At 44.8% G+C, this 16,002-nt stretch overlaps 1 protein-coding gene across 4 annotated transcripts; it reads right to left on the reverse strand.

Annotated features, from left to right (window-relative positions):
- Positions 1-1,000: 1,000 nt before the first annotated feature.
- si:dkey-191g9.7 (G protein-regulated inducer of neurite outgrowth 2) lies at positions 1,001-10,736 on the reverse strand. 4 transcript variants are annotated; one of them, XR_011104836.1, is made up of 3 exons: positions 10,162-10,736; positions 2,800-5,140; positions 1,001-1,771 (listed from the first exon to the last, which is right to left on the reverse strand). XR_011104836.1 is itself a non-coding variant. In XM_068727940.1 (2 exons), exon 2 carries the CDS (start codon positions 5,131-5,133, stop codon positions 3,577-3,579), a length of 1,557 nt encoding a protein of 518 aa, XP_068584041.1. In that variant the 5' UTR covers positions 5,134-5,140; positions 10,162-10,736; the 3' UTR covers positions 1,001-3,576. The 4 variants fall into 4 exon arrangements, 1 of the variants encoding a protein (XP_068584041.1); XR_011104835.1 differs by having other exon boundaries at positions 1,001-2,177; XR_011104834.1 differs by having other exon boundaries at positions 1,965-5,140.
- Positions 10,737-16,002: the final 5,266 nt, after the last annotated feature.

Below are 16,002 nucleotides of genomic sequence, written 5' to 3' on the forward strand. Positions count from 1 at the left end.
TGACACGTTTCCTGACTCCAGTGAGATGTAGACACACGGGGCTGAGAGGAAAAAGAACAAAGGGCAGGAGAATAAATACGGGAGTCAGAGAAGTTGTTTCACATGAAGTTCTCCAAAAAGAGGAAAGTGTTCAGAGAGACCAGAGAGACCAGAGTCTTTAACCAACAATGAACAGACTGTTTAGGTTAATTCTTCACACGGACAGTTTAAAACCAGTGTGTCTCATATGTTCAGAGACCGTGACGATTATTAAGAGGAAATGGCGCAAAGTTACGAAATCCTTTTCACCTCAGGTTGATTGCAAACGGCCTCAAGGTGTCACTCAGAGAGAACCAGGACATTCTGATGGAGCATTTCAAAATTAAAGCTCTTCAAAATCGCACGCATGAGCTAACTTCGAATCAACGGCGTTTGGGTCTGGATTCGGACCGCAGTCCGCCTATTAGTGACCCCTGCACTACAGGAATGAACTGCTGGTTGTGTTCTGTTTGTCTTGTGTTTGTTGGGTTACAAATGGACTACAACTGCATGTAGTGGTGCATCCCTGTGTTGCATAATGACAATAAATGATCCTTGAATCCTTCATACTGAATTCTCTTTTCATGCAACACATTCTCACTCATAACTTGTCAAATACAGACGCTTGGTCCACCGCCTCTTGCGCCCCGGCCTGGCAGACTCTCGGGCACTTTATACTACGTCACCTGCTCTAACCGTCCACTAATGCAGCAGGAGGGTTTACATTGGAGTTTGTTGAAAGCCCGGTGCGTCGAATACAGTCGCTAAAGGGTCGTTGATATTTGACGAGCTGGGAGCGAGAATGTGTCACTGACGTTATTGTGAATGGCTCAGCAGTCATAATGGTCTTTTACTGTTCATGTCGGCCAATTCATGAGCTGACATGAATTTATGTCTTCAGCTATATACTGAACCATCAGATTTCATCACCTAGTAGAATCTTTTGACATTCACACTCATCCATCAAGACAAAGGCACCACAGAGTTTCAGTCATTTATTGCTGGCATCAAGATTTGGACGCTGCAAATTGCTCCAACTAATTTAGACAACAAGACTTTCAACTGACAAACACTCAGTTGACATTCTGCGTTAACTCCTGTGTGGAACCTGAAATATGATTAACAGAACACAGGTTATACTGCAGTGATTCTGAAAAGCAGCCATCATGTGTAAGGCAGAGTACCAAGACAACAGAGAAGGAAAGTAGTGAGTCAAAGAGGCCGTCTTGCTCAATGCTACCTCAGTTTCTACCGGTGGAGAGTTCCTCATAACGTAACATAACGTAGGAATTTAACATAACAAACGTTTAACACAACACATAACAGAACATGTCATATGTCAGCTCGCTAGGCTAAATACTTCTCTGTTCTGGACATAAAGAGATGAAACTCATATTCATCTTCTCATCTGGGGGGAAGATGGCAAAAGAATTTCCAAAATGTCCACAGATTCCTCAGAATCTGTCGGCACCGTCGGCACCAGTCAGCCCTCGTCAGCGACAAGTGGCTCTGATTGGCTGTTCAGCTGAAGCACATCAGAGTAAGAGGACACACATCTTCATCTCATCTGATCATTCCATTACACACATACGTTCACAAAGACACGATAGTCGCCCTTCGTCGCCGCTTAGTTCTTTGGTGCCGGTGTGGTTTGGTGCGTCTGGGCCTTCAATCCAGTCTGTTTGCAAAAGCTTTACACTGAACTGACACAGCAGAGTTGATGACTTCACGTTACCTCTGGCAGTGGATTTAACTAAACACGAGTGGAAACAAACAGAAAGGAAATGTGAATAACGGAGCTGAAGATCACTGAAGAAAGCAGAAACACATTCAGTGTCTGCTTCACAAAATGAAGACGATACATCTGTAAATCATTGAAATACAGTATACCGAAGTATGATAAAACATCTTTACGTTTTACACAAAACAAAACCTGATAACCTCACCCTTCATGTTTCATTATTCAAGGGTTTCCTTCTAATAGAAAAGTTATGGCGTCAGGAACGGAAAAGTCTGTAAATCAGGGTTGTTCAGCAGATGTTTCACAGTGTGTTAGACACTTAACGCACAGTCACGTCTCCTCCCTCGTCTCTGCTGCAGTCACAGAGGACACTGATGGATCCCACAGTGGGTCACTGCGCGGCTCTATTGTCTTCGCTCTATGAAGTGAAACAGTTTGATTTACTTATTTCATACCGCCTAAATTATGTATTTTCCATTACCGGTGTTTCTGATACTTGACTGGGCAATTCCTCAGCTGATCCTTTGCTGTATTACATTAACATCAGCTACACAGAGAGGGGGGCTTCATGAATCACGTCTGGATCATATAAACACGATTAAAGTAGGCTGCAGTGTTCATTTCACCCCACCATGAATACTAATGTGTTATTGTAGACCAGTGCTTCCCAAACCTGTTTTCTGGGGACCCGTTTCTTAAAATGACAAAACACTACAATTCAATTCACAACAGGTTTAATCTATGAATCGTGAGAAAAGCAAATTTGTGTGTGAATGAACAGTCCTAATCATGTTTACCGCCATTTCCACATCACCGTATATTATCTTGAATAGGTAAAGCAGACATTTAGAAAAATCACAAGTCTCTATGTCATTCTGTTCATCAGTTAAACAATATGCATTTAGGTTGTGTTAATAGACCCTTTTCCCCCCCGTCATCAATTAAACAAACCAAACGTATGCTAGCCTTTCATATTAGATCCATTGTTTTAAGTAGGCTAATCATCAGAATACTACTACTGTTCTTCAGGTAGCACTCACCGTAGGCATACAGTGTACAAGCCACTACTGCTGTGTGCCATTTAAAAACATGTCACGTCTCATGTTCCACAAATAACACCGCTCTCCAGCATCGCATCAGCAGACGGCTGATGTTTTAGTAGCATGTGGTGCTGCTCTGTGAAGAGAGGGGCGGATCGGACTCTACGGCTGTTCCTGAGGCCGTAGACTGGAATGTGAGATAAAAGCGTCCCCTGCAATGTGTCAGCGCATGTCACTCAAGAGGCCAAACACCATGTGGAGCCCCAGTCGGCCAGGAGGAGGACCACCAAACCCACAAAGTGGTGGGGATGGGAGAGGTAGGAGGAGGAGAAGCAGGGATTAAGATACGAGGGTTTGGGTTTGGTTGTGCTGTCTTTGTTGTTGAAATACATTTCATCCCCCACTCCACACGTTCATTATAAGCGTTACAAGAGTAGCATTTATTGCAGGACTGTTGAATCGGATTGCTGTACACAGCACAGGTGTCCTTTTATTCTGAAGACACACCTGAACGGAGTGGCCCTCTGAAAACACTGGCAGTGTACAGCTGCAGGAATCATGATTCCAATAGTTGAAACGTTGAACCATTAGAGATCAAACGATGAAATATATCGCCGCTGTTAGTTCATCATTTGCTTCCTTCTCAGCGCTTTTCCTTTTTCCCCCTTTTCATACCACAAATCTTTAAGTGTCATTTCATAACAAGCTTGTCCATTGGTTCTGGTATGCAGATTATTCTATCTTCCATGGGCTGAGACGAGCCTTACCCGTGTCCCGCTAGTCTACGGCTGTAGTGCTGCGAGTGCAGCAGGCGGGGGTTCGGATGGAGCCCATCATCCTGCTCCTCTTTCTCTGACAGCCGGCGTTCCCGACCTGCTGGGAGGCGTCGGTGTCCTGACGCAACAGCTTGGCCGCCTGGCTCGCTGTCTCCTTGATCTGCAGCTCCAGGTGTTTCTGGATGGCCACGCCCAGCTCCTCCGGGTCCACAGAGGCCCCGTACACCTCCCATGTCATCCCCTCTGCATCCCACTTCACCTCCTTCACTGGCGACTTGGGAGCACCGCCTGGCTTCTTGAGAGTCTGGCTGCAGGACGTCTGACTCCTGCTCTCCTCTGCCAGGCAGATCTGGGGGAACACATGAGGCGTGACAACATGTCCCGTCTGCACCCCGACATCCCTCAGCTCTTTGTGGGCCGTCATAGTCCCCGCTTCCCGAGTTATGGTTCTGAAATGGCTAACAGGACAGATGCAGCACTCTTCACCACCAAAGTGTTTTTGGGACTGTGGCCCAGCACCAGGAGGCAGCAAGCTGATCCAAGAGCAGTTGAGGTTGCAGCATCGCAGCAGGTGTTTGGCATCCAGGCCCGTCTCACTAACAGAGGAGATGAGGCGAGGTAGGGTGAGGTGGTTCGTCGCTGAAGGAGGTGCCACCGCACGCTGGATGTCACAGTCTGGCTCTACGCCGGCCGGGCGGGGCAGCAGCTGGGCGGGGGCTGGGATGGGCTGGGGGTGGCAGTAGGCAGCGAATGTGTCCTCAAAATTGACATGATGGTTGTAAGAGCCATAGCAGAGTGCCTTGTCACATGTAGGGGGATGAGGACCCATTCCTCCAACACCCTGCGCTTTGGGTTCTGCCTTGGGCGACGAGACACAGACACACCTGGTCTGAGGCTGCTGTGCACCACCTTCTCCGCTGATGGCCCCTCTGCAGACGGTGGTGATGATGCTGCACTGCTGCAGCGGCATGGAATGCTTGCAGGCTAACATGGAGTGAGTGTCGGCCTCTTGGCTACTTTTTTCTCCACCGTAGTAAGCAGGTGCACGAGGCCCGCTGACCGGAGCCTGGGGGGCCGCTCCCTGTTGAACCAGAGGTAAAGTGTCTGAGTGGCTCCTGTGAACAGGGAGGGAGTCCGGCTTCATGCTCTGCTCTGTCTGACCAGCCCAAGGGTTGTCATTGATTGCATTCACAACTGTCTCGTGGTGATGTGTGGATGTATGCGTCTCAGCCAGACCATGGAGGTGGCTTGAAGCCCTGGACGGCACCAGGCATTCTGATGGGCTTCGTTCTTGGTCGCCGGGCTCCCCGCCGACCCTCAGACTGCTGCAATTGGTTTCTCTGGTCATAGAAGTAGCTGGACGTTCTTCCCAGATCTCTCCGACGGCCTTTTTTGGGTCCTCCTGGGAGGTGTTACCTGGTCCTCCTGCCAGTCTGGAGGGTGGTATTGTCTGTGTCTTGGAGGCGTCAAAGAGAGACTGATCAGAGAGGGTAGAGTCCAAGGAAGCAGCTTCCCCTAGTGGGAGCTGCTCTGACACAGGACGCCCGGCCTCTGCCATGGAAAACCTTAAATAGAAATAAAACAAGTGAGTGTGAATGTCTCACACTTAGAACACAGAAGATCCTGTAGTACTTGCACTTTTTAATTTGACAATTTTGCATCAAGCGTGTAAGTCTAACTACACTCTTGATTTAGCACCTTTAAGGAGTTAGGGTTAGGGTTTTGAGGAGTGGGCCCCCCTGTCAGCTGACAGGGGGGCCCACTCCTCAAAACCCTAACCCAGGGCAAAAAGGTCAAAATAAAGTGTTTGGGCCCCATTCTGCCTCCTCCCTGTGCACCATGTACATAAATCCTGTGCTGGAATATCATTAAGATCTAATACGGACGTATGTCTGATGGTGTCTAATAGTGTCCCATACAAGCACAATATCAACTGAAATTGAATGAGGAAAACATGCGTTAGATGGTACAGCCCAACATCCCAATGTGGTCTACTGCACCTTTGACACCACCTAGAGGTGATGCAGCATGGTACTGTACTGCAGTACCACGGTACATCACTGCTGCACAAAGTGTGGAACAAGCATATTGCACTAGTTGGCAGGGCAGCGCTTACTAAAGAGGATGAAGTAACTCTTTAGCAGCGTCAGTGACACTTGGTGTGGTATTGCGTGTTATTATGGTCAAATGTGGTCTTGGAGACACAGGAACTACCACACAAGAGGTTTTGAGTAGGTGTTCACATGTCTGTGGACAGATTCTGTCACTGCTATAGAGTCACAACCGTGCAAGATGTAGTCATGAAACTACGGGAGTGTAGTTGAGATCAAAATGAAGGCTGAGCTTTACGACCCTGATCCGATTTGGCATGGGGGCTGGTGTGATCCCATCACAAGGTGCTCTCCAGTTAAAACATGCAGCCAAACCACAAACACAAGTCTGTGTGAAGACGCCTGACGTCTTCTGGTGACGGCAGACACTGAAGTGTAAAAACACTATTGACTGATGCTCTGCATAGACTGTGAGAAGAGGACACATAGTCACTGTGACGTCACCCAATGGTTTATGGGAGTTCAGCATTTGACTGTCGCCATCTTGTTAATTTGCAACCAAAAGAGACATAAGAGGGAGGAGCTCAGTACAACCAAAACACGGACAACTCCCAGACCAGACAACGTTGCGGTCGAGACCTGTCAATCAGCGTGTAGCCCCGCCCCTAAATCATCCCCTGCTTTATGGTCTGTTTGACTCTAAATGGAGCATAATGTACTAAATGAACATCATGCTGTATTGAAGAAGACTGTAAACTAGAGATTGAGACCATAAACTCATGTTTACAATGTAGGGTCACTTTCTCATAAACTGGGAGGAGTCTGATGGACACTGGAGAGAATGCAGCTTTAAGAATCTTTAGCATCGGCTTCACTGTTCAGATCCGCAGGTTGCCGCCTGGTCTTCTGTGACAGAGGATGACATCATCTCCTTGATCAGCCAATAACTAACAGACAGTTAAGTCCCTGTTCTTCACCAGTAAATGTCAGGGTCACAGAATGAAGTTTGTGGTTTGGTTATTATTTTGTCTTGCCTTTATGGCCGCTCCTTAAAGGTGCTAAATTCAGGTACAGCTGGTAACCAACCCCCACCCACCCAACACACACACACACACACACACACACACACACACACACACACACACACACACACACACACACACACACACACACACACACACTCTCTCTCTCTAGGCGATATAGGCAATATGATGAATTATTTTTACAAACACATACTTGCAGTAGCACACGGCCCTAATCTCCACTGGGTTGATGATTAATGTCTCAAAGAAAATTCACAGTTACAAGTATTCTAAAGGTTTTCTAACATTCAGATCATTAATATCTCATCTTCAACGATCATCTCTGTGAAGATACAGAGCAGTAACGTCTACCTGAGCAGAGGATGAAGTCTCTCTCTGTGTTGTTATCAGAGCTTCTCCTCTCTTTGTTCACATAGCCGCCCGGCCGCGTGACTTTCAGTGCGTGTTAGTCAGAATGCAGTGCAGAATGTTAGAATGTTAGTGCATGTGAGCGGACCTTTTAGTGCATGTTAGTGCATGTGAGCGTGCCCCACTTGGTTAGCTCACAGCCTCCGCTCTGCACTGCTCTCATGCGGTGGTTACAGCCGATAACGTCGTCCAGACCGACGGCGTTGTTGTAGAACAGTAGAACCCACCCTCCGGTTCCCCCTCAGGAAAACACTGTTATCTCAGTCAGCACTGTTGTGTTGTTAGCACTGTTACCGCCAGCTCAGCCGTTTCTACGTTGAGAGCAGTGTGGGTGTAATACCGTAATCATAGATATGCTCTGCAGTTTGGATTTAGCACCTTTAAACCTTTTTATGGTGTTAAGAATCTCCTTAGTGATACTTCTGACATTTTGTATTTGTTTGTATTTGGAATGTGTAATTCTTTTAAGTGTCTGTTAATAACTAACATAATTCAATAGCGTCATGAATACGTGCAGACTTCATGCTCATCAGGAATGAAGCCTGTTTAAATGGAGCTCCTGCTATGATCGGGGCTTCTTGACTAAATCTGTCACGTCATGACTAAAGTAACGTGTGTGTGGGGAAGCAGCTCGTGTGCGTCTATGATTGTGTGTTTGTGTGTTTACATGCTAAGGGCTGTGCACTCAAACCAAAGCCGCCTCCTCCAAACCACACTAATACTACAGCAACTAAGTTGGCTGCTACTGGGTAAGGCAATGTTTCAACCTGCAACTGTTAACAGTTCATTCGTTTGGCTAAATGTTAGAATAATGACGATGCATTGTGCAAAATCTGTGAACACAGGACAACATGTGCAGGAGGTGCAACGAAACTAAGTGGAACAACAAATACAGCATTTTATCATAATGATCTGCTGCACTGTGTATAAATATTACCGATGTGGAGAATGTGACTCACTATTTATTTGCTCTGGCAGAAGACAACATAGAACCCCTTCATTGCCTTCTGGTCCCTTTTTCTGCAACGTCAATTTTGCAGAAAACATAAATAAAAATAGAGCTGAATAAAAATAACTCAGTGAGATCAAATTCACACATACTCAACAGGATTGTTAAATTATAATAAGATTCACAAATACCAATTGGGGGAAAAGGAATTGATAATTATTTTTTTTTTAATTTTTAACTCTGTTACAAATACAATTTCAGTAATGTTTTGAGTTCCCGGTCTACCGGCAATGATTTTATAACTACTATAACTCAAATCTCGGTCTGACGACAGAGAGGTCAAGGGGCTATGTTTCTGGGTTCTGCTGTAGTCAGCAAATATCCGGGCCAAGACTTCCTCCGCCGTGCGCTGCTCATTGTTTACAGGCCGATTAGACACTTGAGATGTGAGACTGGGGCTGCATGTTTTTCACAAGTAAACACTTCAAAAGCTAATTTTAAACCAATAAAAATCCAAATCACAGTCAGCACTTCTGCCTCTTTTATCTCCACATAGACTGTTTACCTGCGTTCAACCAAAGCCTGCTCGAACGTGATTGGTCGATACCACTCAGACTAAAAACAGAAACCAGAGGCCAAAATCCTGACCCGTTACTTTAGATTTCTGTTTGTGGAGCGATTAAACAAATGAGATGCAGCGTGTTAATCAGCGAGCTTTGGAGTTGTTAGTCGGACGCGATGTGTTAAAGTTTGCGGTTCACGATGGGTGTTCCACAAGGTTCAGTGTTAGGTCCCCTTTCATTCAGCCTATGTTAATGATGTCCCTCAACAGTGTCGTGATGCAGAAGTGCAAAAGTATGCAGATGAAACTGTCTTAAACACACATGCAAACACAGCAGAGTTAGCAGCTGTCAAGCGAACGATTGCATTGCAGAGGGTCACACACTGGAATTAGTTTTGTCCTTAAGCCATTGTACAACTTCCTAACGCTGATATGTTCATCAAAGACGAATGGATTGACACAGTCACTGGTTATAACTGTCTTAGTGTGGTACTGGAACCACATTTGAGCTTTAAGAAACATAAAAAAAAATGGATAAAACCAAATTTGAGACATATTAGAAATGGTGTCTTGCTGGACGCATTTTATAGAACCTTTAACAGTTTGTAAGATATGATTGGAAGTACGGCAAAGTGCAACAGCTGTGCAAGGGCATTAACTACCAACGATGGTAAATGCAACCTAAATGAAGTGTTCTCCAGACCGATGTGCTGTGAGTGAGTGGGTAGAATACATTAGCAAAGAGCCCAGTATGTAGTAGCCAGATGTATGCATGTATTTGTGGGAGAAACCTATTTCCTAATCATTTAAATTGTGTTTTTTTATGAAAATAATTGCTATAGATGACAATAACAAAGTGAACTGTACTGTTTTACACCTTTACAGATGTGTTAGCTTAAAGCTCAAATCAAATGGTGACATTTATGTTTTAAACTGTAAATTGGTCCCTTTTAAATAAAAAGAGATGAAACATACGTATTGTTCTTCTCATCTCACTGTTAGAGGGATTCATGTTGAATTGTTACATGATGAGAACGTGTAATGGGGTAAAGCGTCATGAAGTGGCTGGACCCACACAGCAACAGGTCAGCGTGCTAACAGTCTGATGGTTAGATAAAGGGTTAAATCCCTGCTCAGTGATTTCAATCTACATTTTATAACTTGATTTAAAAGATGTTGGGCTTTCACAATTGAAACGTTTGTAAATATTGTTTTTTTGAGATGCCAGATCTACTACACTGAACTTCAAAACTTGATTTTAAATTAGATTTAGCAGATTCAGGCAGACAGATAACATGTGTGGGACATTTCCAGGACTCATTCAAGGAAACAGTGTGCAGCGTCTCTGGGTGCTAAAATGACCTCAGGAGGTGGGCTGAACCCCCATGAACCAGAACCAAAGACTACATCTCACCCTTCCGCACAGCATTCTCACAATCACACACCCATGGACACAAATCAGACACAGAGCGGCTGCAGGAACACATGCAATAAGAACAGCATACACACACACATGATCTACATGTGATTCTAGGAGCGAAGAGGGTTTAAACATGTTCATCCACCAGCTTACCTTTCACAGTGAGACACTTGCTGCTGAGCCTCTATCTTCCTCTCTTTCTCTTCGGATGTGTCGGGTGATGGGTGCAGTTCCTTAGAAAGCCCTCATCCTCCTCCTCCTCCCCCTCCTCACATCCACAGGTGACCTCTCCCCTCTCTCTCGCTCTCTCTCTCTCTCTCTCTCTCTCTCTCTTTAACTACACTCCATTCACGAGTTGCATGCAATCCCTCTGCTCTCTCTCCTTTGTCTCAAACCCTCCCCCGGCTGTGAACAAGATGGAGGAGACCTTGAGATAATCCTTCCCTACATCTGATTACAAATGTGAGGATGCAATCTTCAAATCCCTATTCTGCAGGAGAGAGTGGAGCCGGTTAGCGGCGGGCTTATCCAGCTGTAGTGGGAGACGGATGGAGGGGGTGGGAGAATGATAATGAGGGGAGATAGTCAGGCGGCCGGCGTCATCGTCCCTCCACCTGGGAAGAGAGGAGCAGGGCGGATGAACGTACGTGTGCACGAGAGAGCAAATAAAAGCAGTTTCTCCGTCTCCGCCCTCCACCCCTCCTCCTCCATCCTCACTCATCACACACTCAGTGCCACTCTGACCACAGATACCGCTTTAGTTTCACACCCTCTCTCGCTCCACATCCCTGCCGCCTCCCCCCCACCGACACCGACCAGCATCACCATCCCTGTTGCTATGGAAACTGCAATGGGCCTGTGCATTTTTATTTCCGTTTTTTTTGTTTTCACACAGCAGCTCGTCTCTTTTCATTCATTCAGACATACGTTGACAGATGGCGGCACGATCGGTGACCGTGGAGAACATGGACGTAGCTTCTGCAGTCACCCACGGCGTCACGTTTACCACCAGCTGCTTTACAGGAGCAGGAAAATCTCCACTTGGTGGAGTGGGAGGGAAGCGTGGGCGGGGCCGAGCCGGGATCAGGTAGTGGTAACCGCCACGGCTGACTGTGATTGGCTGCAACACCTGTCAGTCTGGCAAATACACCACAGAACACATGCTTGTCTTGAAGCCTTGTGGTGCCGTCACACAGAAATACACCTCCCATTCATTTCTATGTGGAGACACGTTCCATTATGAGGTTCTTCATATCGACACAATAAAGACAACACAATGGATGCCGAGCAAATATTAAAGATGTGTATTTTTTGGCAACTTCAAATACTGGGCTAACGTTAGTCCCTTTTCACACACACATTATGAAGCCAGGGTTAACCTAAGCCCAGGACAATAGGAGTCACACTGCACTTCTACTAGCCCCGGGTTAAATGTCCTCATAGCACGGCAGCCCTCAGCTTAACTTTGAGTCCCAAGTTTAGTCGATTTTGCTGACTAAACTGGCATTGGCAGAGATTTGGCAAATGTTTCATGGGTGCAACCCACTCAGCTCTGCTGCTCATCCCACAAATGCATGTTCCTTACAAATGTGGCACCATCTAAAAAGGGAAATAAACTTTCCAACGGTATAAGATTTATTGCCAAGAAGCATTGTTACAACAAAGAAATAATCTACCAAACACAAATTTCCTTAGTTTTTGTGCGACGTTTATATGTAACCAGGATGAGTCATGAATGCAGCAATTTGCAACAACATCCTTTATTTTTCTATATAATGCATATAGTAGTTTACTTGAGCAAAACAAAGATTTGAAACAAAAAAAAGATTCATGAAGTTGTGAGACTATGGTCTGTAAATGTGACCCTTATCTCATCAGAGACCACCAGTCTGGTGGAAAAAGATATTAGAATACATGTAGTGTATTTATGAAAAATGATTATATTAGTTAGAACTTTGTGACGGCCCACCACTGGAGACCACCGGTCCTGGTCTTCCTCTCCCTGTCCCTCTTCTGTCCCCACCAACCGGTCCTCCTCGATCCATTTCAAACTAAATCATGGGGAGACTCAAACACCTGAGTAGGTTTGGAATGATTATTATTTTATTTTATTTTCATATATTTCAATTCAGTCAGAAATGCATTACATTCATGCATTAAATTAAATGTGTTTCTAACAGTTTTGTAAACAGTGTCTTGGCCTTTGAAAGAGAAGTGAGAAAAGAGTTCATGGATTTTAGAAAATGTGCTCATTAAATGCATTTTGTGTGAAGCAATACAAAAGCGATTCAAAGTTTGGTTCACGTAGATTTCTGTTTCACTGACTGTGAAGAGTTTTGACAGAGTGACTTCAGTTTTGACGAATGCTTGTTAGCAGTGATAAAAGAATGTAATGATCTGGACGTCGTATAGAGAACCTTTAAGGTTTAGAACATTATTCATGACGCCAGTGGAGATTAGGCCTGCGTGCTGCTGAAGGTTTTTGTTTGTGTGGGGATATAAAGAGTTCATCGTATTGCCTTCCAGAGAGAGAGAGTGTGTCTGTGTGTGTGTGTGTGTGTGTGGGGGGGGCTAACAGCTGTGCACAGATTAAGACTAAGATAGTCTTGGAACAGCTCTGTGTGTGCTGGATAGAGGATGTGCAGATGGTAAGCCCTCTGAGGAGAGTTTGTGGTCTGCGATATTGGGCAAAACAAATACAGTAGAATTGAATTGTTTTTGTATGAAAATTTCTACAGAAAGACTGACAAAAAAAGAAGAAAGCTCCTCCTGGATTTGACTTGTAACAGTCTCTCAAACCACGCCCACATTGTGCAGACTGTCCACAAGGACAAGCTGGTTAGTTACTGTCACTGTCTATTCCAAGGTATTTAATGGTATCTGTTGTTGTTGTTGTGAGATTAACTTTTTTATTATATAGAATTTTAGATTTAGACCAGTTCATGGAATAGTCAGACATTTTTGAGGAAGTGGATATCAGAGTGAAGACTTGTGGAAAGGCTGTGGATGGATTTGCAAAGTATAGCAGAATGTCATCTGCATATAAATACTTTTGTGGTGAAAATGTCTTGTTTGAATAATTGTGATTCGAGTGTTCGGTCGAATGGCGGCTGCAAGAGGTTTGATGAAAACAGTAATGAAGAGAGTGGACGTCCTTCTCTTGTGCCCCGCTGCCCTGTGAGGCATTGAGAGGTGCGATTGTTGATTATAACTGATGCAAATTGTGAGTTATAAAGAGTTTAATCCATCGAAATAAAAACTTCAACCGTGACCAAATTTTTAAGGGTTATGAAAAGAAATGTCCGGTTGACTTTATCAAAAGCCTTTTTCACCTCCAGTGATGTAATGATGGTGCTGAGGAGGTTCCTCTGGGACAGACTCTAATCTGTTGGCTCCCAACATTGGGTTTCACCTAGCTGTATGACATTTGTTAGGTATGTGGAACGTGATGGGACGTACAAAAAATCCATTTGGAGTTATGCCCTAAACCAAACAGGAAGTCGGCCATTTGGAATTTTATGACATTTTTTGACCATTTCAAGGCGCCGTACTTTAACGAACTCCTCCCAGAGATTAAACCCGATTGTCTTCAGATTTGGTCAGTATGCTCTTGAGACCCTGGCAGTGAAACGATACTCAAAGATCAAAATGTTATCGAACTATGTGACCGTGGCGTGGCGGCAAAAAAACACCATTTGCCAGGAAGTTGTTGTAATTTGGCCGTAAATTGTCTGATCTGCTCCAAATTTTTCATATGTCATAACACCCTGACTCAAAACACATCTATATGACAATTTAGAATGGTAATAGCTCCACCTAGTGGCAACAGGAAGTTATACGTTGTGTACTTTTACATCCTGCTCCTCACAGATTAATCAAATCCCTCTAAAATGTTGTCAGAAAAGCCTTAAGACATTAATTATGCTTCATTGTGAAGATTGTAAGAAGTTGTTGAAGGGCGGCGAAGTGGCGGCTCGGCAAATTTTGATCCTTCATCATGAACGAATAAACTGATGTAACTTGACTCCACATAGTCAGATCTTTTCCAGATTCCACGTTTGATGAGACTCCAGTCCTGAAGACATCCAAATGCCAATTATGTCTAATAGTCATAGCGCCACCTACTGGTGACAGGAAGTTAAAGTCTCTATGCTTGTTTCTCTTAGTAGGTAAATCACATCAACATCAAATTAGTTCCATACAAATGTAAGAAGTTCATAATGCCAGTTCATGAAGCTTTTGATGTTTCGTCGAATGCCGTTGCGACGCAGTCTTTGCTGTAAAAAAAATTTTTTTTTGAGGGGCTAAAAATGCTCGAAACATAGCCAAACTTGGCAAACAGATTTAAAGGCCAAAATCTAGTTACACATTCTGGTTTTAATGCTTCAGAGTGATATCAGTGGCATGCTTCAGGCGGCGACCTTCTATTACTACACGGCTCCTCACAGGTGACATTGCCACGTCGTTTTTCCGCTCCGCATTCCAGGATCCCTCCGTTGCGCTGTCATCCAGGGCCGAGGATCCAGGCGCCGGCGCTACACTCCGGCTCGGTGCCTCCTCGCTAACCTGGGGAATGGCCGCAACCCCTCTGCTTAGATCAGGTTGCTCCAGGACCAAGGCTCCATGTACCGGAGTAACACCTTCCATACCCCAGCTCGTGGCCTCCTCGTTGACCCGGCGAATCGGCACACCCCTTCCGCCCAAACCAGGCTGCTCAATCTTGCATATGCGTTGGTTCATATCCGCTGTTATCGTACGAAGATCCTCGCAGAAATTTGTCTGCACATACATAGCCTGTTTCATGGAGGATATGTCTGCACTTAGATGTTCAATTTTCCCAAGCAGGCAAGAAACGTCAAGGGTGAAAGTCACAGGCGGAAATCCGCCTGTGAGGGATGTTCTCACCAGCCTCATTAAGTAGTTTCAAACAACTCTTTACGTTATTTACGTCCTTTTGTGCCCCCTTATGTGCTACAAAGCATTGACTGGAGCTTGGGTAGAGTTAAAAAATAACTTTCTTTGAACTCTCAATCCAATCCGACCCGAAGTGGTTCACAGTTAATAAAACAATGTCGTCCCGACTCAGAGTTTTCATTTTGATGACGAGAAAGTTTAAAAGTTCATCTTCCACAATAATTTTGCCATCAACAGCCGTGTAGATCTCTGGTTTAATTCAAGATCTACTCAGAGCAGACACATTTCCACCAGCTGCATCCGCCAGTCTTTAACCATGAAGACTGCTCAAGTTTCAGTGTGATACAAAAATGGCTTAAATGTGCAGCAAAGAATTCCAAACTTGAAGCTGTTTTAAATCATCCTCATATTAAGCTAATTGTTCAATTGGCTCGCTTGATACAGTCCTCATTCACATTCCTCTGATGTACTGCGCCGTCCTCCTCCATTGAGTCTCCAGACTCTACTGAGCTGCCAAGTGTGCTGCTCTGTCATTGGGATCCCTCCTCCTGGAAGCTGTTTTGGGAGCTCTTGCTGAAAACAAGCTTACTCAGACACCATTTAATGACAGGCTACTGGGTCAAACAGGCTCACACATGCTGCATCAACACACGGCAACATGTGCTTTCCACCGATGTAGCTGCTCACGTTCCTTTGATGTTCATCGCTTTTAAAGAGTGGTTATGTATGAGTAGTACATGTCCTCAGGATACATTTAATTTGTGGTCTTAAGTCAAACGTGTAGTCAAATAGTAGCTTTGAAAGTTGGGAGCTTGAAGCCCTCCTTGGTCTTCGTTTTTCTTTGTCAATTTGATTTAGTTTTCTTAGTTTTATTTTTCCAAGACACTGTAGTCATTGTCCAATCCAGACAGTTAAACTGCATTTGAACTCATTCTCTGAAACGCCAGAGGGCGAACAAACAAAATGAACTGTGAAGAATCACAAAGACACAAGTGTAACCGGAAAAAAGCCACAAACCAGTCACCGAAATGCTGAGGAGCAATTGTAAGTATCTGTAAATTCACATCTCATATTCATGGC

The sequence above is a fragment of the Cebidichthys violaceus genome, unplaced genomic scaffold, assembly GCF_023349555.1.
Source record: "Cebidichthys violaceus isolate CVI_PGR_0920_01 unplaced genomic scaffold, fCebVio1.0.p SCAF_10, whole genome shotgun sequence".
NCBI classification, from domain to species: Eukaryota; Metazoa; Chordata; class Actinopteri; order Perciformes; family Stichaeidae; genus Cebidichthys; species Cebidichthys violaceus.